Below are 22,559 nucleotides of genomic sequence, written 5' to 3'. Positions count from 1 at the left end.
GCTGTAACTTTAGACAGCTCCAGGTAGCTGATCCAGAGAGGGGAGGCTGTAGGACGTATGCTACTTTGTCATGGTAACATACATAAAACTTGGTCTGTGAGCTTGTCTTACTCTAAAAGCGTCTGCCCAGTCAGGCTAAACTAATTGCAGAGATCTGAATGTATCGTGGAAAAACACATGAATTTGGAAGAACCGAGCCTGTGTTGATGCTGTTGCTCAAACAATTTGAAATAAGTATGGAGTGGCAATACAATTTTTATACTCTGAGTGATTTGTATGATCCAAGACATCAGAGCACACTTGCTATGCTCTTTTTTTCCCTCCGCTGCACCCTTAGACAGCAGCGGAGCAGCTCAGCTCTCCATGCAGTTTGCCTGCTGGACTGAAAGAAATGTGAAAGCTGCTGATTCAAAACGTGTGGAATTGATTTTCATGGACGCGCGGTCTAAAATGTCTGATGGACGCAGATAAGGAGGTTATTGTTGCATTGTGTGGCAAGATACACAGCATATATATTTCTGAAACCATGTACTTTAGAAACGAGGTAGCTTACTAAACCACAGCGTTACCATTTAAAAGCTGCCCATGTGACCGTGTATATTAAATTAATTCCCTCCCTTGCTCTTAGTGGACGCCGATAACAACCCTTGCGTTTGATAGCAAATGAATGACAGAGATGCCTTGTTAGCATCGCAGCAGAGATGTGGAAGGTTGGCTGATGAAGGAGAATGAACTGTATCTATGTGAATTAACTGGTGAGGGCTGAAATGCCTCACTTAATCCAGAGTGAAACATCCCATGTATGGATATTTGTACATATTCATTCTTCTACCAAAGTAGGCTGTTTTCCCACAAAATTTTCCAACATTTCTGGATTTTTTTTTCAATTTTTCTTGCACAAAGCCAAAATCTATACACAGTTACTGATATTCTCTCTGAATAGCTGTTTTTACCACATACGTGTCAATATTTATTTTTTTACTTGAGCTGGCCATATGCACATAAAAGTCATGGTCAGGAAAACGCTCCGGTTTAAGCTTGTCTTTTAAACAGCAGAATTTAATGCTGGTTTGTTAGGACCCACTAGGAAATCCATAGAGATAACCCAAAGCTTGGAAAGTTGCATTTTCATAGCTTGCGTCTCCATAGCCTTCATGGCTCCTGACAAAGTCTTGCTGAGTAGATCCGGAGTGCAAATTCTACGAGTAATTCTTGAGGTCGCTAACTCCTGTTGAAACCAAGGTATCCTCCTGTTACCACAGAGCTTTGATTAGTTATTAACTCAGGCTAACACTAGGACTGTAATGCAAAATAGAGTAGCAGTGAATTATTTCCTAATGAAGACAGGACAGAATGCATTAATGCTGCTGCTCCGGGAGTGGCCTTGTGTGTGCTATCAGGGGGGGGAAAAAAAACCCTCAGTAGCATATACTCTCATGGTGGCTATATTGGTTTGCCTTTTAGTATCAATACTTCATTGTATGTCATTGTTCTAATTGTATGCAATTCTGTAGTGGTTTGGTTTTTTTTTTTTAGCTTGAAAAAGCATTGGATGGGAAGGTACTGCGTATAGCTAGGCATGCTGTGAAAGGGAACGTGATGGTTGGTCCAAAAAAGCAGCCTCTATGCGATTGCTATGTCAGGAATGAGCACTAAGGTTAGTCAGAATTTCCAGCAGAGGAAACTAATTACAGATAAGATACTAATATAGAGTAAAATTCCTGCACTTTATTTTAAGTGATTACCTTTCCTCTTCAAGCATAACTTCAGCAGGGCTAACTAATATTAATTGCCATTAGAGAGGTGAAGGACTGAAGTTTTCACCCTGCTCTTAAAACCGTTGGCTGAAGAACTTCCATCAGCCGTGAAGCCCTCAGCTACACCTGAGCGCTACTTGCTGCCACTGGACTTTTTGGGGCAGTTGGCCAGCTATTTTAAATTATTTCATTGCAGCCAACAGACCTGCTTTAATTGCCACCAAATAAAGGTACAGCTCATCGTGCATCAAGGAAGGTTAAACATTGCCAAGCGTGCGTGCTTTCTGCTTGCCGTTCCACGCAGGTCAGTTGGAGCCTTTTGTCCCCTTAAGTTTTCGTGCAGGCTGGCACTTGCATAGGGGGGCTTTTCCCTAAATGTGGAAGTTGTCCAGGAGCTACATGCCCATATGCACACACGCACCCGAGGCTCGCAGCAGCTGCTTGATGACAACAATAACAGCTTGTATCAGCTGCAAGAATAAGTTATGTGTTGGCTTTTTCATAGGATCCTGCTCTATTATAATTCTCTTTGTTTCCAGGGGAATAACGGCATCTGACAGCCTTCTTTGTCAGGAGCAGATCTTTGCCAGGGGACGCATGCAGCGTTGATGATATATACCGCTTAGGTCTGTTTTAGAGATGCAAAGTTTATTTTTGCCGTGTGAGGGTTTTCTGTGCCCTGTTAATACACGGGGTCTAGCTCTCTAACCTGGTTAAGGCTAATGTGTCTTAACGAGATGACTGAGGCTGAATCGTTTGCTCGTGGTCACATCCTAAACATTACACTCAAACACAAAAACTCTTAAAACAGCAAATTCTAGCAGCAGCTCAGCAAAGCTGGATTTGCTGCAAGACACCAAGCGAACCCCATTCTCTAGTTAAACAGAAACCCCCTCCCTCACCCGCCGGTTACCAGGGGAGGTGGGTTTTCAGCACGTGGGTAATCGGGGCTCAGCGCGCTGCGGCTGGTCCCCCCCAGCCCTGCCCGGCTTGTCCTCCTGCAGCACAGCCCTGCCGTGGGGCCTCTTTCGCTGAGCTGCCGAACTAATCCTGCCTCTTCCGAGAGGATTTGGTCGACGTTGTATCATCACCTTGACGTGGGTAGGTTGTGTCTGTGAGATGCTCTCAGCCTTTGGCTCTGAATACTGTGAAAATAATTTAAATTGCTGTACGAATACTTGGGTCTCAAGAGAGTGAAGACCCTATGAATGTCGTACAGGTTTTGGAGGGGCTCTGTGTGGGCTTGTGCTGGGCAGGGGGCAAGGACAGGGCTCAGGAGAAGGGCTGTCCAGTGTGGTTGCATGAATTCCTGCTTGGTTTGCAGGTTTGCAAACCTCCTGCTCTCCCTCTGAGCAGCAGTTTGAGAAAGGAGACCCAAGCGTGACATCTGATGCAGCCTTTGCTGAGGAGCTGATGTGGTGACAGGAGAAAAAGCCTCAAGTTCTTCAGTGAACTCAAGTGTTGCTAAAATACTTGGGTGGTTTCGTACCAGCTGGGGTTTTCTGAGGGCTGACTTTGGTGCGGAGACCACACGGCTGCTGCTCGGCCCCAGAGCCTCCAGCTGATAAACTGTAGTGGTGTCTTAGCTCAAGAAAACCTGACGTTGAAGAATCCTGAACCAAGTAATTTACTAATTTGAATAGAACTTAAACGCTGGAGTGGAACCGATGAGCTCAAGATAAACATGGTTATTTAGTTATTTTCCAGGACTGCTTTGTTTACCTGCAAGAGTCAGATATAGTTCTCTTTTTATTTTGGCTAGTGATCTTTGCTCCCTCTAAAGCGGAGTGTTGTGTGGCACGTTTTAAGTCCAGAAGTGGATAAAATTTCAAGAATATTGAAAAATAGAGGTTGGTGATGAATAGTGAGATGAGAACACCCAGAGGTGTGGGAGCAAGGTACGTTTGTATAGAGGTGTGGAAAAGGAAATTAGGGTGTGAGGGGAGAGGGCAGGATCATTGCTGACTTGGTACTTTGGAGTCAGAGAGAGACAGAGAGAGATCAGAAAAGTTCAGAATTTAGAGACAAAAGCATAGACAATAACATTAGTAATTCTTACAGGCAGAAATCAGAGTAGGAATCAAAGGAAACCCAGGTGTCCAACTCCATCCTGTTATTTATGAAAGTCGTCCAGAGCAACACATGACTTTCAGCTCAGGCGATTTCCCTCCAAGCCGACATCCTCCTGGTTGTGCCCGCAGAGTTTGGGTGACGGGACCCCCCGTTCCTGCCCCCTCTCCTCCTGCTGCTCTTCTGATCCCCACCATCAACACAAAACGTGACCATGTCCTTCCTAAAACTGCTCGGTGGAGTACTGCCTGTGCAGGCGTGACTCTCTTCCAGCATCTTGTCCCTTCCCAAGGGGATATGTCCCATTTAATGACCCAAATATTCCACAGAAATGGGAACGAACACGGGGCTGGCCCACCGGCGCGTGGGGTTTGATCTTTGCAGCCCTCCAAGGCCACTGCTCTTCCAGCTAATCTCGTTAAAGACGTGAAAGCCACACACCTCCTATTGCTTTTGCCAGTTTTCTTTTTTTCTTTTTTTCTTTTTTTTTTTAACAAAAACCTTAGTAATCACTACCTATATAGTGAGTTGTTCTATTTGGAAAACTATTTATTAGGCACTTAAGTGCAGGGATCCTGGGCTGTGTGGACCGTAGCCTTTCACTACAGACTGCACATGTTCAGCAACGGTCTGTGACCAACTCCTCCACATGCATGTCCTGTCCTCATTTTTCTGAAGAGACATATATATATATAGATGCATGGCATATGCTGTATATAAATATGTATGGTACTTATAGATGGATAGTAGCATGCCTGCCTGACTCTTACACAAGTTGAGGTCTTACGTGCATACACAGAGTCAGAGGCTGAAAAATCTTTGAAGGTAGGAATCCTTTATAAAGGAGGATTATCACAAAGAAAACTAATAGATCAGGTTCACTGGTGTGTCACATCATTGGCAATTTTAGAATAATTCCTCTCTCCGCCAGCTTTTTCTTACTGTTCAGGGTTTCTGCTGGGTCTGACACTGGAAAATTGCTGCAGACTCGCTAAGTATTTGGTGTTGGAAGGGGCGTCGGGAGGCCGTCAGATCCCAGCCCTGCTCCCTGGGGGGCCAGCTAGGAAATCTGGGAGTTTGAAAAGACACTGAAATGTCGATGAGCAAAATGTCAATAAAATGAACCCCTTCCATCCCTGCTCCTGCCTACCCACTGAAAAAATTGGTCCTGAAAACCTGTTGAAAGTATCTGTCTCTCTCAGTGAAAATTTAACTGAAAAAGCATCTATTATTCCCCAAATTCTAGTGTAATGAATGAGATTTTCTGCTGCAAACTAATGCCCACAGCGAAGATAAGAAATAGCCGGGTTTTTTTTCTCTTGGCAAGTATGCCACCATCATCCATTAAGGAAAGAAACCGTGGTCTCACCTGGAGAAAAGCCAAAGGCTGGTGGTGGTGGAGCTTTGAGCCCGGCACCCAAAACCGCAATCCACGTACATAAAACCCAAGACTAAATAATAGTTGCAAACTGCCTGTGGCTTTTATCTTCCGTGGGCTGCTGCGGTGCCTTTAAAATAGTAGCCCTTCACTTTGGCAATGGCAATTCTTGCTTTTTTTTTTTTTTTCTCCCCCGGTAAGGCTCAGGCTGCTATTTCAGGAGCTGCACAAACACAAAGGTCTCATCGGTGTGGAGTCTGACAGGGGAAACCTAAGAGGATTATGAGACTGAAATTTCATGCAGCTGGGTGTTATGCTTCACTGAGAAAGTAATCTCTGCCGCTAAAACTGCAGGGTCTGGCAGATTGGAAAAGCTTTAAGAAAAGCAAATGTCATCTGAGGGCTGGACTTTGGGGAGGGGTTTGCGTCTAAAAGAGACACAGCGATATCCCATAGAGACTAAGGGATGACTGGTAGAAAATGTTGGGAAATGAACTTCTTGGAATAGATTTCCCCTGGGGAAAACTCAGAATTTTGGTTAGTGGGACGTTTTCAGGTGACAACCCGTCATTTTGGTTGTGAAAAAGCCGTGGATGGGCACACGTGTTGCACCCTACCTTGCGCTTAGGTTGATAAGACGTCAGTTGAGTGCGAAGAGTAAGAAATACCCGTTCCAGGTGGTCAGCTACGGGGTCAGCAAAGTCAACCCCGCATTCTTCTGTTCCCCGTGACACCTGCCATGGGCTTTAGGTGCAGCTCTTTTCTTTGGCTGTCCAGATACAGCACTGCATGGCGCACAACCTCACAGCAGGAGGATTATTTACATTTTTATGGGAAAAACCTGAGCAAGTTACCCCTTTAAAATAGTTACCCACTTAAAATATTCTCCTTCCAGCACCCGGCAGCAGAAAGGACTTGGCTGGCAGCCCCTTACCGGCGTCCCAAATCAACGCTTTTTGGGTAGGAGGTTGGGGTTAAGCCATTTCTAACACACGTGGACTGACAAGTTGAGGTTTAGCCTGTCTTCAGTAGAGCTTCATAGGAACACCTGTAGCACAACTAAAACCTATTTAAATTTTACGTTGGTGAGTAGTGAAATGTTTATAAACGTCAGTAAAGCTGGCTTGCTCAGGTTGCTTCCTGGCATAAAAAGCTCTGGGAGGTTTTTTTGACAGCTTGGTATCGCTTTCTCTGTTTTTTCCAGTATCATCAACCCTATGTTGGGTTTGTTTGCCTTTTTGTTGTGGATAGAGTCCGTCATGTTGAAGACATCCTGCTATTTTTTTAGCCTAGGACTTGTAAGGTTGAGCTCTGTGTGATGAAATGTGTAAATGTTATGTGTCTAAAACCTGGTGAAATCTTAAAAAAGGGATAGGAAACCTTAAACCCCGTAAATACATATATGTTGAAATAGATATATTTTAAATGCTTTCAAATATATAATGTCCGTGCTAAAGGAATGAAGTTGTTTGATCAGCCTGGGAGTTGGGTGGCTAAGGAGGAATCTAAGTGGACTTTGGGATTAATGTCAGGGGGAATCCCACCCAGCAATGAGCAAAGAGAAATTGATACAAGAACCAAGCGAATGATCTAATGAGGTTGGCATTGTAAAGCGTATATTAGCAAGATGCAACAAAAATTGGAAGCCCGTTTTGACACGCAGCAGGGAGTGTGATGCTGTGGGGTGTACAGGACTTTGATTCAGAGGGCTGGTTCCCATCTTGGTTTTTAAAGTCCGAATTGATGCTGCTTTGGGCATCGCCATTTCCAAGGTTTGCACCTTCAGATCATGAGAGTTAACTTATGCTTGCCATTGATTCCGTAATACGCATATTTTAAGTATATTTTCCATTTCCTTTCCCACTTCTATATATAGGTATGGTGATACCATTTACCAGAATCAGAGTTCAACTTGTTGGCAGTTTCTTGGTGGAAAGAGCAAGTCGTGATGCAGAGTCCTCTCCCCAGCCTTGAATGGGAATATACAGGAACCTCCAGGCATTAGTGAGACACTTGGGGCATAACCTTTGCTGGTTGCTTGAGCCTCTTTAGGGGGGGTAAAAATGCTCTCAGAAGCTTTGCCCAGCCTGTTAGTTCAAACTGGTTTTTGTGGGACTGTGCTGGATTTTGGCTGGCAATGGAGAAGAGGTTCTAGGGTCTCAAAAAAAAAAAAAAAAAGTATAAGGGATTACAGCTACTGCAATCAGGAGGTTCAGCATCGCTTTGGCTGCCTTGGCGCTGGGTGGGTTTTGCATGAACTGGGTTGCTGAAAGCTGTGCTGGGCTGCTTGGCGATTTGCGGAAGCAAGCAGGCGAAGGCTGTGGCTAGTGGTGTTTAAGGGGAGGAAAAGAGCTACGCAGTCAGGATAAATTGTTTTTACCTGACAATGAATTCAACTGCTTTGCAGAAATTAAAGCAAAGCGTTTGTTAACTAACGTCTGCCTTCAGCTCACTGCGCTGCAATGCCAAAACTCAGTAATTCAGCAATGAGCTAGCGAAGTGCTGCAAGGCTCTGCGCCCCGGGGGTTATCCTGTTCCTGACCCTGAGCCGGGACTGGTGTTTCCAGAGGCACCTTCTTGAAATGGGATAAGAAAGTCTCTTCCCCCAAGGCATGGTTGTAAGCCAAAGGTGCACCAAACGCCGAAGGACCAGAGAGAAACTTATTTTAGGACTAAGGGGAAGTTCAGGAGCTGTAAGTCAATATACTGTAGTTAACTGTGCTACTGTAAATTGCATTTATTCAACTTAAAGATGTGGGAATGGGGCTGTGCAGAAACACTGTGGGCTGCCTCCAGCTTCACATTATCCACAAATAACTTTGTCCGAAACCTTTCATTAGCTACACGAAGTTGTTTACATCCAAGTAATTGTTGGTTTCAGGAGTGGAAATTAGAAATAACTGCATGCAAACCCCCAGAACATGCTGGGACTAAATTAGGGTGACAGCATGATTATGGAAAACATAAAGCTTTCCCAGAGCAGGCGAGGGAAAGGAAGATCCGGGGGTCACAGAATAAACAGGAACCTCCTCAGACTTGTTTTATTACATGCCCAATATAAAACAATTTGTAACAAATAACCATGGGAGCTCAACAGGAGGAAACCATGGGGAAGATTCATTAGCTACAGGGGGAGTTAAAACAAAATGCTCTAAATACAGCTCAGCTCTTTTTTTTTTTGCTAATAGAACCATCAGAGAAAGGAAAAGGGGACAGGGGAGCAGACAGCAGTGTCCCAGCGCAGGGGGTGGCACCGTACCGAAGAGCAGGGCTGGGGACAGCAGTTGTCCAGTGCTATCAGACACCTCACACATCATCCGAATATTTAAAACAATTATTTATACAAATGTACAGCATTTACAATAGTTAAAAAAATTAGGCATTTAAAAGGAATATCACATATATAAATACGGTGCAGCTCAGCATTTATGTGCTTTAAAAAACCCCCAACAGCTCCACGGGCAGACCGGGCACACCGACCTGCTGGTACAGGGAGGATCCTGCGCGGGTTCCCCACTTGCTCTCAGTCACCTCAATTTGCTCTTTTAAGCTCAATATCCATAATCCTTGTACCACAGCCGGAGGCAGCGCCTCAGTTGGACAGTGCTCGGGTCCCTTTCGAAGGGCACAACTGTGGCACAGCAGTGGGGGAGAGGGACCAGCCCAGCGCAAGAGCCGGGACTTTCTCCATCTACAGCAACGTCACGGTCACAGCAAAGCTGGTGACGTGCTTAGGAGTGGCTCCTGCTCCGGTATTTGCAAAGCACTGGTCTCGGCATAACCACGTGGCTGGCAGCTGGATGCTCTAGGTGGGATGTAGTACTCATTTCCAAGCTACTTTTTCTAGGCACGTCCACGATTAACACAATTTAACCATCCACCTTAGCGTACAATGAATCAGCCCCTGAAATGCCACTTTTTCCTCCACTGTCTACAAAGGGAGTAGAAGTAACCGGCTTGGTTTAATATTTCTACAACGCCGATAACTAAATTTGATCAGGGGCATCCCAGTCTTTGTGGGTAGAGAGCACTACCAGGTACCCAAAAAAGTCTCTGGTTTGTCTGAGGTCCACCTAAATGCAGTGTGAAGATCCTGTCTGTTAGTGCACACGATGACCAGCTAGCACTGGAGCCCATGTCATCTCACTGCAGGCACCACGCCTTTCACGTGGTGGTAGCAGTCCTGAAAGTCCAACATCTTATGAAGAAATCCGGCCATTCCTGCAGCTCAGCCCTTGTGGTTATACATTTCTAGCTCAGAGCTACCATACCACAGGTTAGGCTTGTTAAATAACAATGAAACTGCAAAATATGTGGAAAACAGAGGGAGATGACGTACAGAGAAGCCAGAAAATGGAGCCAGAAACCTGACTGTGAGCTATTGACCAAGGCAGCCAGCTCAGGTCAGGAGGTAACATCTGCTTCTTGCTGCCAGTTAGGTATCTTATTGAGTGACTCCTAAATGCACGTGTGTAACAGCAAGGCCCAAAGTAAAAAAGTAAATCCTTAAAACAGCTAGCTGCCACCACCAGCGTGTGAGCCCTGAGACGGTGGGGAGCTCCCCACAAGGTGCTACTGCTGGCCACGTGCGATACGGCTCGAGCCTCAGCCCACCTCGGTTAAACAGATAAGCAAGATGTTCATGAGTAATCCCAGATTTCCCACGCTTCATGCATTGCGCTGGCTTTCCAACACCGTCTTCTCAAAGCGCATGTCCTGGATCCGGCCCTGCTCCGACACGAGAGTGCTGCCAAAATGCTCACCCAATGTAGAAAACCATTTTAACCCCCGGCCCGGGAGAGTAGCTGAACCACTGAACAAGGTCCTTCCAGACTTAAACTCTTCCATTTTGCAGGATAATAGTAATAAATATTTAAACTAATATTTAATGTTTTAAATCTCTGTCGGAGAAGTCATGACCCCCTACCACCTCATTCTCCCCCAACCTGTAAGATGCAAGCTCTGCTCAAGTGAGCTTGCAGAGGAGGGGGACAGGCTTTATAAAGACTGCAGGGTTGATTTTTTTCAGGGTCTCCAGAGCTAGGTCTAACTTGCATAAAAGAACAGATTGCAACTACCCTCTTAACACTAGCGAACTGTGAGCAAGTGACAGAAGAACTGAAAGGACAGCAAAATGCAAGGTTTGTCTCTGCGTGAGGTCAGCTAGCCTTTCCTCAAAAATGGTAGTTTTATATAAAAAGTTAAAAATAGGAAAGAAACAGTGTTCAAAGTTCAATTTTCACAATGATGTATATATACATTTTTAAAAAAACATCACCCAGCAAAACACACCGAGGCTTCCAGCCTCCTTTCCTTCCCCAGAGAAGTGCCTGAAACTAAATTGGGAGCAAGTGCTGCTCTCGGTCCTCCTCCTCCTCTTTGCCTCCAGTAAAACTCCCCGGACTGCAAGCAGAATTCACGCCAAAGGCCACAAAACTCAAGCCAGCACCTTGCGCGCTCAGATCTGCAGATTTCTCACTATTAATGGTATCCAACACAGATGCTGCTAGATGAGGACTTGCGGTACTCTCTAGGAGCCCTTTACAAAGGATTTGGATTCCAGCATTGGCTTCCTTCATCTGTGTTTCACTGTATAACTCACCAAAAAAAGCACTTCAGTGCATAAGCATACTGTAACTTGATAAAGCGCAAGTTACCTTGGAGCACGAGTAGCCAAAAATTAGCTCATAAAAGAACAATTTATGACTATCGTGGTTTTTAAAAAAAAAAAAAAAAACCACAAAAAAATTAATTATAAAAAAGTTTGGTTTAACTTTAAAGCAAGTCCATGACACCCTGCTTTTATTACTGACCTTGCAAAACAAAGTTGTTTCTTTTTTAAAAGTGATGCAAAACATTATATATATATTTATGATAATTTATATATTACAGGCTTACCCACTTGCAAAACAACCATTTTGCCTAGCAATATCAATATGAAGAATCTTTTAAACACTTTAGATCCTACTCAACATACAAAAATAAATATTGCATACATGATTTCCGAGCAAACCAAGCAACACAGGTCACCAAAATATAGCTGTAGCTAGTAGTAGTCCATACTCCGTAGCGGGAGTGCATTAGATGATAAAATAACAGAAGCTGCTCAGGATCAAGTCTCTCTCATGCTGTAGGACTGGGTGCCAAAATGTGAAAATATGTGAAGCCCCAAAACACCGGGAACCCGTTGGCTCGGCAGGCGCCAGCATCCCAGCCTGGGCACCCACCAGCTCTCCATACCCCTTCCTCGTCGCAACTGGGGGTCCGGGACCGCACACCCACCTCCCCTCTAATCACACTTCAGGAACAGAGGTTTTAGAGTTCCTCTGGTTCAGTTTATGAACCATTTTCTGCCCATCCCAGTGTGCGTTGTTACGGGGGTGGCTCTTCGTGCTGCTGGTGGACAACCTCGGAGGAAGCATCTGTGTGCGACGCTGGCCTGATCCAAGCTGCTGCTGCTCCCTTGACCTCATCCCTTCCAGCTACTGCTGCCTTGCTACAAACTCCTGCCCTCTCCGAGAGGAGCAGGAGACGTGGGGACACTGCAAAGACATAGTGACTATATATTATTTACCCTATGTTCTCAAAACAGGTTAACGAGACACCGGAGTTAGTGCTGTGACAAAGGATAACAAGAAAGTTTCAAATGTGTAAGTGATGATACTAGCAGCTGACAGTGATACAGTACTTTTAAATAACATTTCTTCATGGAGAAAAGACAGGCATTAAGAAAAGTGTATGTATCGGTCTCAGCCATGGATTCTGGGAACATCTGGTCAGAAAAGAGTAGAGAAACACGTGATGGCTTTACCCCCCTTCAAATACGTCTGCATCCCGGGCTCACTAGTTCATCACTAGCAAGAAATCGGGAGGAAAACCAGCCTTTCGAAGACAACTCCAAAGCGCAGGCTCCGCAGGGAGAGGTTGAACGTTCAATGCAGATGTTCTCACCCAGCTCAGCTGTCGGGACCTGCCCCGCGTGGCAGCGTGACCCAGCGCTGTGACATCAGCCCCAGCCAGAGACACGCCGTTGTCAGCAGGACGGGATGTGAAAGTCTCTGTGTTTTGTTGAGGGGGGAGAGGGTTGTAAACACGGCGTCTGTTGTGTTCCTTGGTAGGGGCAAGTTGCAGATGCTTCCTTCGCAGCAGGAGGTGCAGATCTGAAAGAAACCGGGTTATGACTTGGTTATTTGAAAAATACCAGTACCACCGAATAAAGACATAGGGAAAATAATAGGACATTGGCAAAGGAGCACAGTGGCCAGTCTGATTTTTTTTCCCCTTTTTTCTTTTTCCTTTTTTTCCCCACCTTTTTTTAAATCCATCTACGTGGGGAACAATTTCACCCGTACAGGAACAGTACGTTGGCTAGCGCAAGGAGGACACATCCATTTTGAAGAGGTTATTTTATTTTTTAGCCCAAATAAGTAAACTGATGAAAACCAGTGTTGTTTGGTTGAAGCAGAGCTCACAAGCCAGAAATCAAAAAACCCCCAGTATTTATTCATATGGGGGGGGGTTGTTGCCTGTCACCTAGTGTGCAGGCGCTGGAGTGACAGAGAATTCCTGTGTCAGCCCAGAAGGACGTGCAGCTCTGCCTTCTCAGGGCCAGAAAGGGCCAGTTACAGTGCCCTGCCAGAGCACACAGCTTTAGGGCAACAAGACGAACGCGCCCAAGGCCAAGAGAGCCTAAAATTATGTGCAAAACAGAGACGGGGCTGCAGTGTGCCTGGCAGCTCAGAAACCTCTTTTATTTTAACCTGTTGGAGAAGTTCAAAAAGCTCGACTATTGACCTTCGGAAGAATCTTTAATAAATAACTGTTCGATTCAGATATAAAGCGTCTGCTCCGAAGGTTTCGGGGTTTTTTCCCCACCCGTTTCAGCAAGAAAACCACGAGACAGTCAGCGGGCATGGGTTGCAGAGCAGAGGGGACTAAACACGGAGCAGTTCTGCAGGCAAAGCGCTCCCCAGCCCGAAGGGATTGCTTTGCTCCCCTGAGCTGCTGGCAGGAGAGTTATTTCAAGAGATTCTTTTGTGCTGGGAGAGGTTATTCCTTTGTTTTTGTAACAAACGGAAATGAGTTGGGGCTCGTTAAGAAGAGAAACTTCATTTTTGACGATGCTGATTTACCCACTGAAGCAGTCAGACTTCTGGCGAAGGCCAGAAGGATTCTGCCCAGTTTTCATATGAGAAAAAGGCAATTTTTAGCCTATACCTTGTATTCTTCATGCTTTACGTATGTGCATCCCGTAGACAGACAGTCCTCTAATGGTACACAGCGTTTGGTGACGGACACGCTCTCTCCAGTCACTTTCATCATATGTTGGCTAAAGCAGTATCTTGTACCTAGAAAGACAGAAAAATGTGTTTATCGGTCAAATTCAAGTTTTATGATAAGTCTACAAATAGGAAGAAATAGGAAAGAAGTCTTAGATTTTTTTCAGATCTTGGGATTTAAAAAAAAAGATAATTTTGATGTATTCATTGCAATACATAAATGCCACTAAATACACACCCACACCCCAAGCTCTGGCACAAACCTGAGGTTTCAAAGCACTCTGGAGCACGGAGATTTGTTCCCAATACTAATGTGGGGCTCTGTGGTACAGATAAAGAAATGCAGGCACATTGGATAATCGAGTTACGGAGGGAGGTTCAGACAAACACCCCCAATCTTGTGCACTGTTAGTTTTATAGGAATTGTCTTTTAAAAAAGAAAACACTCAGAATACCTGTTTATGTCTGAAGCTAATTTTCATTTGTATAGGTTTAATTTTTTCCTAGCTTCATGCACAAGCATTCGTTCTTTAGAACTACCTAAAGCATTACACATTCGAGATGCCTTTCCCTATATCCTAACAGCCCCTGCAAGCTGTCCTCGCTGCTCGCGCTCTGATCCTGGCTCTCCCACGGCTCCTGCACAGTCCGGAGAAGATCCTTCACCTTCTCCGTCGCTCAGTTTTAACATCTATGAAATAATGCCAAAATAACGGCAGAACAGTTGGGAGGATTTATGTATTTCTCAGTTTCCCAGTCTTCGGAAAACACACCATGAAGTGGACTGTGTCCCCAGTATTCCCATCGCATCTTCTGCACACTTCTCCTGTGGGCTCCTTCATCCCCAAAGGAGACCATCCTCCTCCTTCTCCTCCTCCTTTTTTAAGCTACTCCTCTAGTGACACTTGTAAAACACACGGAAAATTCAAAGCAGGATGACTGACAAATGCTGTGGTTATCCTCAGGCGTAAAGGAATTTGGGTTTATTTCATGCTTTCGTCGTTAGAGGGAAGTTGAAAGTGCTGTTCCCCTTCCTAGCACTCCAAGATGAAAACACTGGATTTTCAACACAGGAAACATGCCATTATACATTTCTTCTCTAAATTATACCTTGCTTCTTATTAATCAGCCTTATTATTAATAAAATTGTTGCTTTCACGGGACGGGACGGGAGGGGAAGGTGTGTAGTTAATTTAAAGTGAACATTCCTGTTCAGCCCTCGTCTCCCATGGGCAAAGCCCTGCACACTTCTCATGTTTTAGGCATTCGGCAAGAGCCGAGCGAGATTGCCGACTGAACACGTTCTTCATTAGGCAATAAAACCCCTCACCCATCTGTCATGTCTTCGACCCGCTCTTAACTAAAGTGTGATATCCACAGCAAACAGACTGGACTTATCACCAGAGGCTGGAGACGCTCGGTGTGCTGTCTTCCTTCAAACCAGCCAGGGCTGCGACACGCGGCTTTTAATGCGTTCTCCAGGCTCTCCTGCCGTAAGGGGTGATGCTCACAGTTTTACCCCACAGGAGCACTCTCTGCGCGACGGCTTTGAGCTTCTCCCAGCACCTTGCCTGGAAGTGCCGTTCCCCAGCAAATCTGTGCCTGCATCACTGGAGCTTTATTCCTCCTGCAATGGCTCTGTCTGTGCAGCGGAGCTCGCCCTTGACAGGTCCCAGATGGAACAAATAAAGCTTCTAGCACCCCGTAACTCTTCTAAGGCTGTTTCATTCTTTCTTCCAAGTGTGTTTTTAGAAAATATTGTGCAATCATCTTGGAGATACGTATTTTCTCCGCACAGGGGGACCTAGCATGCCTCTCCTCCCACAGCCATCACTGATGGCTATCATCTCCTGCGAGGTAGAGCTGCAGCTACAGAGTAAGTCCACAATAAGCAACAAAATCCGCTCACTCAAATTAATATGAACTTTTGCGCTGCATTGTGGTCTGCCTCTCTTCTCAGAGCAGGCTAAGCGTAATGAGGACAGGCGCCATGAAAAGGATTGGGCCAGAGAGCACTGGGAGAAGCCCAGAGCAAAGCAGAGGTGGGGAACATCACCGCGTCTAAGCCATAACGACGGCTCTGCAGATAGGGCGGCTGCCTGCCGGAGGGATGGAGGAGGAACTCCAAGCTGAGCCCATGAAGAACACGGGCCCAATGCTATAAAAATTTTACCGAAAATAACAGAGAAATTTAGAGCAATTAAAATAAAACATTGCAGCATGAAAGTTGATGCTTCTAAGTAACGTGGTGCCCAAGCCAGGCAGCAGTACAGCCACAGGGTAAGGACGGGTCTCGGTGGTATCGTACCAAAAAAGCATGGATTTACGTTTCCTAAATTTTGCGGTTCCAGAGTGTCTTTAAAGGCACTTGAGAGCCAGGCTGATTGTGATGCAATATTCAGCAACACATTCCATTTGAAAATGAGATTGTTGCTCTACGTGATTATCTGGGGGGATTTTCAGGGCCATCGATTTACACTGACCCCCGGCGTGACAGGTGACACCATCACCTCTTCTTTTGCATTTTTCCTTCCTCCGGTGGAACTGTCTTGCAAAGACTGCATCATGCCTTCAGCTATGAGGTATCATCTCCAAACGTCTATATACAACAGACCGCCTCAGTCTCGACCTGCCAGGAGTGATGCTGACCTGCAGCAGCATCACCCAACAGCTAAAACGCACGTTCTCCATGGGGTCCACCTCACGGGCACCCTCCTGTACCCTTAAAGGGAGCACGAATGAAGAAACCAGCTACTGAAACCAGAAGTCATGGTGCAGACCAACATCCAGGCTAAATGTAAGCAAACCAGCCCCGCATGTTGAGACCCAGCAAGGCTGGTACGTGTCTCTAGCAGGAGAAATTGGACCTCTCTGCTTTAAACTGGGTAGGGAAACACTGAATCTGGTATTTCAAAGCGCCCAGAGTCACACGTTGACTTTTGAGAGCCCGCTTCCCAAACCACAGCCCCTAACAGCGCTGGAACATCACCTTAGTGGTCGTGGCCATCATCCCCTTCACGAGTTGTCGGCCTGCCCACAGGCCATCCAAAAATAGAGTACTGGGAGTATTTTGAGTGCAGTATTTCCATACAAATTAGATCACTAACAGAGTTTCTGCTTGAGCTGAAGCTAATAAATAACAGAAAACAAGGTTAATGCATAGCAGGAGGCCTGCCTTCTAGGAAATGCTTTTTCTAATCTCTGTTCAATGCAGGGATTCATGTATTTACTCTCCATTATAATGAATTTTGTTATACACAAAATGCGGTTCCCTTTAAGTCCTACATTATAGTTAATGAAAATATTTTGGTTTGCTTCGTTTTAATAGCATTCTCTCTTAAAAAAAAAAATAATAATAGCAGGATGGAGTTTTCTCCTTTTCTCCCACCACTTCACCCAAGCAAAACCACAAGGGTTCAGATCACTGCGGCGAGGGAGGCCATGCCATAAGCATACCCCTCTGCCTCCCAGAGATAAGGTAATTACCGGAGCAGATAACCCCAGCCTTCAGAGCACGCCTGGAGTCATGCCTCAAACCTGAGCTTGCATTTCTGCGGCTTCCTTACACGAACTCAAAATTACATTCGAAAATTAAAGCAACAAAGAAAAAAGCTGCCTTAATAAAAGCTTTCTGATGTGGAAGTGTGTTGGATGTAAAGCTAAGAGACGCCAACAAAAGCCGTCAGTGATGAGGCATCCCGAAGCAACGGCTGATTTCTGCGGAGTGGGGAGCAATGACATTATCAGCTTTGCTTCTGGCTTTGCTTCCACTGCAACAGAATAGGGACAGAGCCTTTAAGCCATAGTGTCCATCCCCTTTTCCCCGTTCCCTGCTCCTCTGAAACACAGTAACTGCTGACTCAGCAGTTACTTTTCGCAGCTGTCGTCACACCGGCTGCACCGGGGGGGGTCCCTGGTCTCACCCAAAAGCCAGCAGCGACGGGCCGGGGGTCCGTGCCGCAGGCAGAGCCGTGCTCCAGTCCCAAGGCACGCAGTGTTGGAGTAGTCTGGGCGCTAACACGCTGTGCCTGGTGTAAAATGTTATCGGATCCCTCCAGTTAAGTTATCCAGGAGATAAGAAGTCCTCTGTGCTGAAGATTAAAGATAGACTCAGATTTCCAGCTAGCCCCTTCTCATGGCTAAAACCCCATCCTTACTTCATGAACGTACAGTGGGTGTTGGTGCCAGCAGGCAGGAGGGCTGGTGGCCATAACTAGCAGCTCTGGTCTGGATGAACGCAGCTGATGAGTTACAGATGCACCAAAGCATGGTTTTCCCCTCCCCTAAACAGCCATTAAGTACTAACTTCACTTTCCAGATTCACATATTTTTTTAGTCAAGTCATTTCTGCTGGTTGTTACTAAAGGCAGACCTTGGAGTCACGCCTCTCTCCTTGCACGGTGATCTACAGGCAACCATTTAAATACCACCTATTCCTGTCAAAACAGGGAGCGTCCGTGAATATTGGTCTCATCTGACGCCAGCCAGCCTGATCTCTTTTATTGTTGTTGATGTTGTGCTGATTTCAGCTCAAAGCAAATAAATTCTCGGACAGATAACGTGCTCTGACGCGGGCTGCAAACACAGCTGGTTCGTCCCCGCAGTGCAGGTCACTGTCTTTCTCCTTCCAAAATAAATATTTTCTGAGGGCGCTTGTAACATCCCACAACAGACCACAGACATCCTGGCTAGGTGCTGAACAGGGCTGCCGAGCCCAGAGAAAGCACGAGGGGAGCAGTGAGCCCCGGCAGCATCCCTCTGCCTGCGCGGCCCCGGCTGCCTCCTGCCCGCACGTGGTTCCTGCCCGCACGTGGTTCCCACCCTGGTGAGGACACAGCTCGTGTCCCACCCAACGCAACGGGCTTCGTCAGGGGCTGTGGACAATCTCAATGCCTTGTGAGTGTCTCAAAAAGAGAAGTGGTAAGGGAGGGGGGAGATCTGGGGATCTCACCGATACCTGGATCTGATATTTGGGTGCCTGTATTCCAAAGCCCTTTCTGGGCTGTTCCCAACTTCAGACTCCAATGGGAGTTATGAGCCCAAAATACTGAAAATATCTCGATGCCAGATGAAAAGAGGCAGCTTCGGCTGCCCTGAAGCGTGGGCTTGTGTCATAGGGGAGGGAAGCGAACAAAGCAAGAACCAGTCCTGCACTCACCAGTAAAAGAAATACAACCCTTAAATAAACATCAGCCTGATTTAATTTCCAGCTGAGCTAGAGGAGTACAGGGCGTAGATGAAAGTCCTGAACTTCATCCACCGCAAAGAGACAGAAAAGCTTAAAGGATTACTCATATTGCTTACACATCTTTCTTGTTGAGGAGGCTTACAAGCAGGAGCAGCAATCACCGGCATCCGAGTACGCTCAAGGAATAATGGGGGCTCAGTGCTGTCCCGCGGCGGGGATAGCGAGTGGTCGTTGTAAGGTGGGTTTAAATTAAACACTAGCATGCGGCTGGTTACCTCTTGGGCAATAGACATCCGGAGCCCATCGGTTGCATTCGTAATTATCTGCTGCCTTTTCGCAGGTGAAACACTTAAATCCGTGAGGATACGGGGTGGCTGAAAGGAATAGACAATATCCAGTTAAAATGAGCCAATTAATCCAGCCCTACTATGCTTTTCAGAGGCACACAGCAACATTTGTTCTCTTTAGGCATATCTTTCTGCAAGTATACCTGTCAACTTCATCAAGTTGGTCCCGATTTGTAAAAATTCTGTCACTAATAGCAATGCAGGAAAGGCATGTACAGATACAACAAGGACTCAGTTCAGCCGTGTTTACCTAGCAAAAGTGCCCACTGCTGACTTCAAAGCGAGTTAATGTGAGCAAGGAGTACTTATTCTCTTGGTATCAGAGCTCACATCCAAGACTGCTACTTTATCAGTGCTGATAACAAAATATCAGATGGATTAAAATACTTCTGGAAACTGTCCCGCCGTGGAAACGAGCTACCCCTTTTGAAGGCAGGCTGATGTCCCCAAAGGGAAGAAAAATCAATTTGCTGAACCTCCAGTTTTTAACAGCTGACTCCGTCCTAATTTATCTCGCCAAATGAAGAGCGTAACTTCTTAAGTGGTCTCCTGGCAGGGCTTCTGTAGCACATTCAATACATCTTCAAGATGCTGCCACCTTCTCAGAAGCCAAATGGTGAACAGGTCACATTTATCTCCCCGGGGCGAAGTAAGCTGAACCTCCACAGCCCCACAGGCCACATCTCACCTCTCCCTCCTCTTCATCTCCTCCCCTTGCCCACCGGCTCTGGGCCAGACCGTTCGGGTACGAGAGGTGAAGCAAGAGGCGTTCGCTGCTTGTTTCCCCAGGCTCCTCTGGGTAAGGGCCAGCAAGTCACCTGGGAGCATCTCTGGTGGGGCTGGTGCTGCCCTCAAGGAACAGCTTGGGGTGGGACAACACGGCAGCACTAATTAAATTCACCCCTCTCACCCTGGACCTCTAGCAGGTCATGGTTACGGCATAAAACAGGAATTTCATCTTGCTTGTACAGAATATACATTTTTCAGCCAAAGTCGGAAAGGCGGTGAGTTTTCGCTGGGAACAGACGGCAGGCACAGCTCTCTTCTCCTAGAATTAAACAATTTTGTATCTGATGAAGTGGACAGACTAGTGAAAGGGGAGTCCATGGAAGATCTGAAGATGCATAACATTGCCATAGCGTTGCTTCAGGGAGTTACTGAAACAAAGTCAGGAGCGGTTGGTGCCACAGCTGCTAATGGTTGCATTTGGCCCTTGCTCACAGCTCTCAATAAGTTTGGGCAAACTGCGTGGCTGTGGAGTTTGGTCTCATGGCCAGAGATTATCGAGGAACAGAAAATAGTGAACGAAAAGCTCCTGACATGCTCAGGAACTGCCTGTAACCCCAGCTGTCCTTTAATCCCTTTGGGAAGCAACGGTCTGGTTTTACACCAACAACTTGGTTTTATGAGTACTGGGGATGTTTACTTAATCTTTGCTCAGCTCTCAGCTCAACCCTGATGTTTCTGCTGCCTTAACACACATTTGCCCTCGTCCTTACCCCCGCGCCGCGGCCGCCCGTGGCTTTGCAGCCCGTGCGAAGGTGGCTTACTGGAAGGGTGGAGGTAGACGATGTCCTTCACGGTGAAGTCCCTGGGCTCCACGGCCGGCAGGCAGCCGGTCAGCAGGCTGAGCAGCAGCACCCATGCCAGCGTGGGCTGCGAGGCCATTGCCGGGCGAGGACGTACTCATGCGGCGGCCGAAAAAACTCACCTGGGCAATAGCAGAGAACAAGGGTGAGCAGAGCAAACCCGCGAGGAGCCTGGCCACCACGTCAACCCCCAGCAACCCAACCTCACCAAAACCACGATGCTCCCGTCAACCTTCAGCTGCCCTCCCGCGGGGGCAGGCAGCGGTGTGCTTACTTTGGCTCGGCTTCAGTGACATCCCTGGCACCGCCTGGGAAAAGGACTCGGGCAAACCCTCTCCCGGGCCACAGAGCTGCAAACGGGAGCCGAGGGGAAGGGCGGTTGGGTTTGTCACCGTTTACAATTTAACCGGTCGGTGACTGGTTTGCAGCATCCTCAGTGGGACGTTGATAAAGTCAGCGGAAACTGCACTGCAACAGGATTTAACTGCTTCTTTTAGAGAATACTGGAAAATTGCAGAATTAGACCGGGAAGAAAGGAAATGGGGTAGCTGGAGACCCATTGGGATGTCCGAGGGAGCAGTGATGGGTCTCCCTCACCCACACTCCAACATAGGCTCACACCCTTCAAAAATGCACCTTTTTGGCAAACCAGAAGCTTCACGTTACTTTCCACATATCTCAGGAAAGGCGAGGAGCTCCAGCTGCTGCAGGTTGTCTCTACCTTCAGCTGGCTGCTGTTAATAACATCAAGTGACTATTGCATTTTCCTCATCCGTGCTCCAAAGGGTCTTATTCCCTCTGTGACGCTGTTGACAAATGATGCAGCGTATTTTTCCCGTGTCCCTGAAGGAAGGGAACTAATTTAAGCAGAAACACATACCCGCTGCAGTACCACTTGTGAAGCCGTCCCAAACCCAGCAGCTTTCAGGAGCATCCCAATCCCTGTGCGCAGGCTGTGGGGAGCCCTCCAGGAACAGATAACGCTAATGCATCGGTAAGTACACAGCTCATATTATTACAATTCTTTAAAAACAATGAAAATGTGCCTCAAAAACCAAGCGGGACAGGAAAGACCCAAGAGGACGGCTGCTGCCGAGCCAGGCAGGAGCCGCCGGTTTCCCCTGGCCGCTGGCATCCATCCAGAACACACAGGGTCGGCGTTTTTCTCCACCCAGACTGACCAAGAGATCTGCAATACCCAGATATTTCCTAAGCAGCTTTGAAAGTGTGGTAGCTATTATTTAATAAATCAATTTTTGGGTTTTTTTTTTTTTCAGGAAAGATGTTCCAGGGGCGGGACGTAACCTTCCACCTCTGGCTCCAAATGTTTGTCTCGCAGCGGAGACCCACACAGGACTAGCAGCGCAATGGCCATCAAGGGGGCTGTCGTTATCCTTGGCTTTTATCTGAAAACAGCCCTTTTATTAAAACACCGTGAAATCCATAAAAATAGTGAGGGAAACAGATAACACATAGCGTGGTGCATTAAACTTTGTTGTGCTAGCCTTACGAAGAGGGAAATGCCAATTTCCATTGGTTTTACTCCACAGATGCATATCAGCCAGGGGAAAATGAAATCCTGATTAGAAGCAGAAAGGAAATAAAACAAACCTCTCCCAGCCACATGAAAGATGAAAGAAATGGGACTGGCAGTTCTCTGTGGGGTCTGGAGGGAGGAAGAGCCCCCAGCACAGGCAGCTGGAGCTCACCTCAGCGAGGGAGCCAGGTCCGTGCGTGGATTCAGGACTATTCACATTTTTGAGTTCCTGATGGCTAAATACACACGGACCTGGAGCTGAGCTGGCCAGATGCTGCTGCTGCCCTAACGGTCCTGAGCCGAGGACAACAGGAGCCATCAGCTACACAAGTAACAGCACCGGGTAGACACGCTCCACTCCAAGAGAGTTTGCTTTCAGGGCACGTATCTATACGTAACACGAGTCACAGGCGA

At 46.7% G+C, this 22,559-nt stretch overlaps 1 protein-coding gene across 1 annotated transcript; it reads right to left on the bottom strand.

Annotated features, from left to right (window-relative positions):
- Positions 1–12,161: 12,161 nt before the first annotated feature.
- On the bottom strand, positions 12,162–20,687 carry LYPD6 (LY6/PLAUR domain containing 6). Its single transcript, XM_050900059.1, has 4 exons — positions 20,570–20,687; positions 18,948–19,046; positions 13,423–13,553; positions 12,162–12,365 (listed from the first exon to the last, which is right to left on the bottom strand). Exons 1-4 carry the CDS (start codon positions 20,685–20,687, stop codon positions 12,162–12,164), a joined length of 552 nt encoding a protein of 183 aa, XP_050756016.1.
- Positions 20,688–22,559: the final 1,872 nt, after the last annotated feature.

The sequence above is a fragment of the Gymnogyps californianus genome, chromosome 7 (assembly GCF_018139145.2).
Source record: "Gymnogyps californianus isolate 813 chromosome 7, ASM1813914v2, whole genome shotgun sequence".
NCBI lineage: Eukaryota > Metazoa > Chordata > Aves > Accipitriformes > Cathartidae > Gymnogyps > Gymnogyps californianus.
Note: the sequence above shows the minus strand (reverse complement) of the source record. Positions and strands in the feature narration are given on the sequence as shown.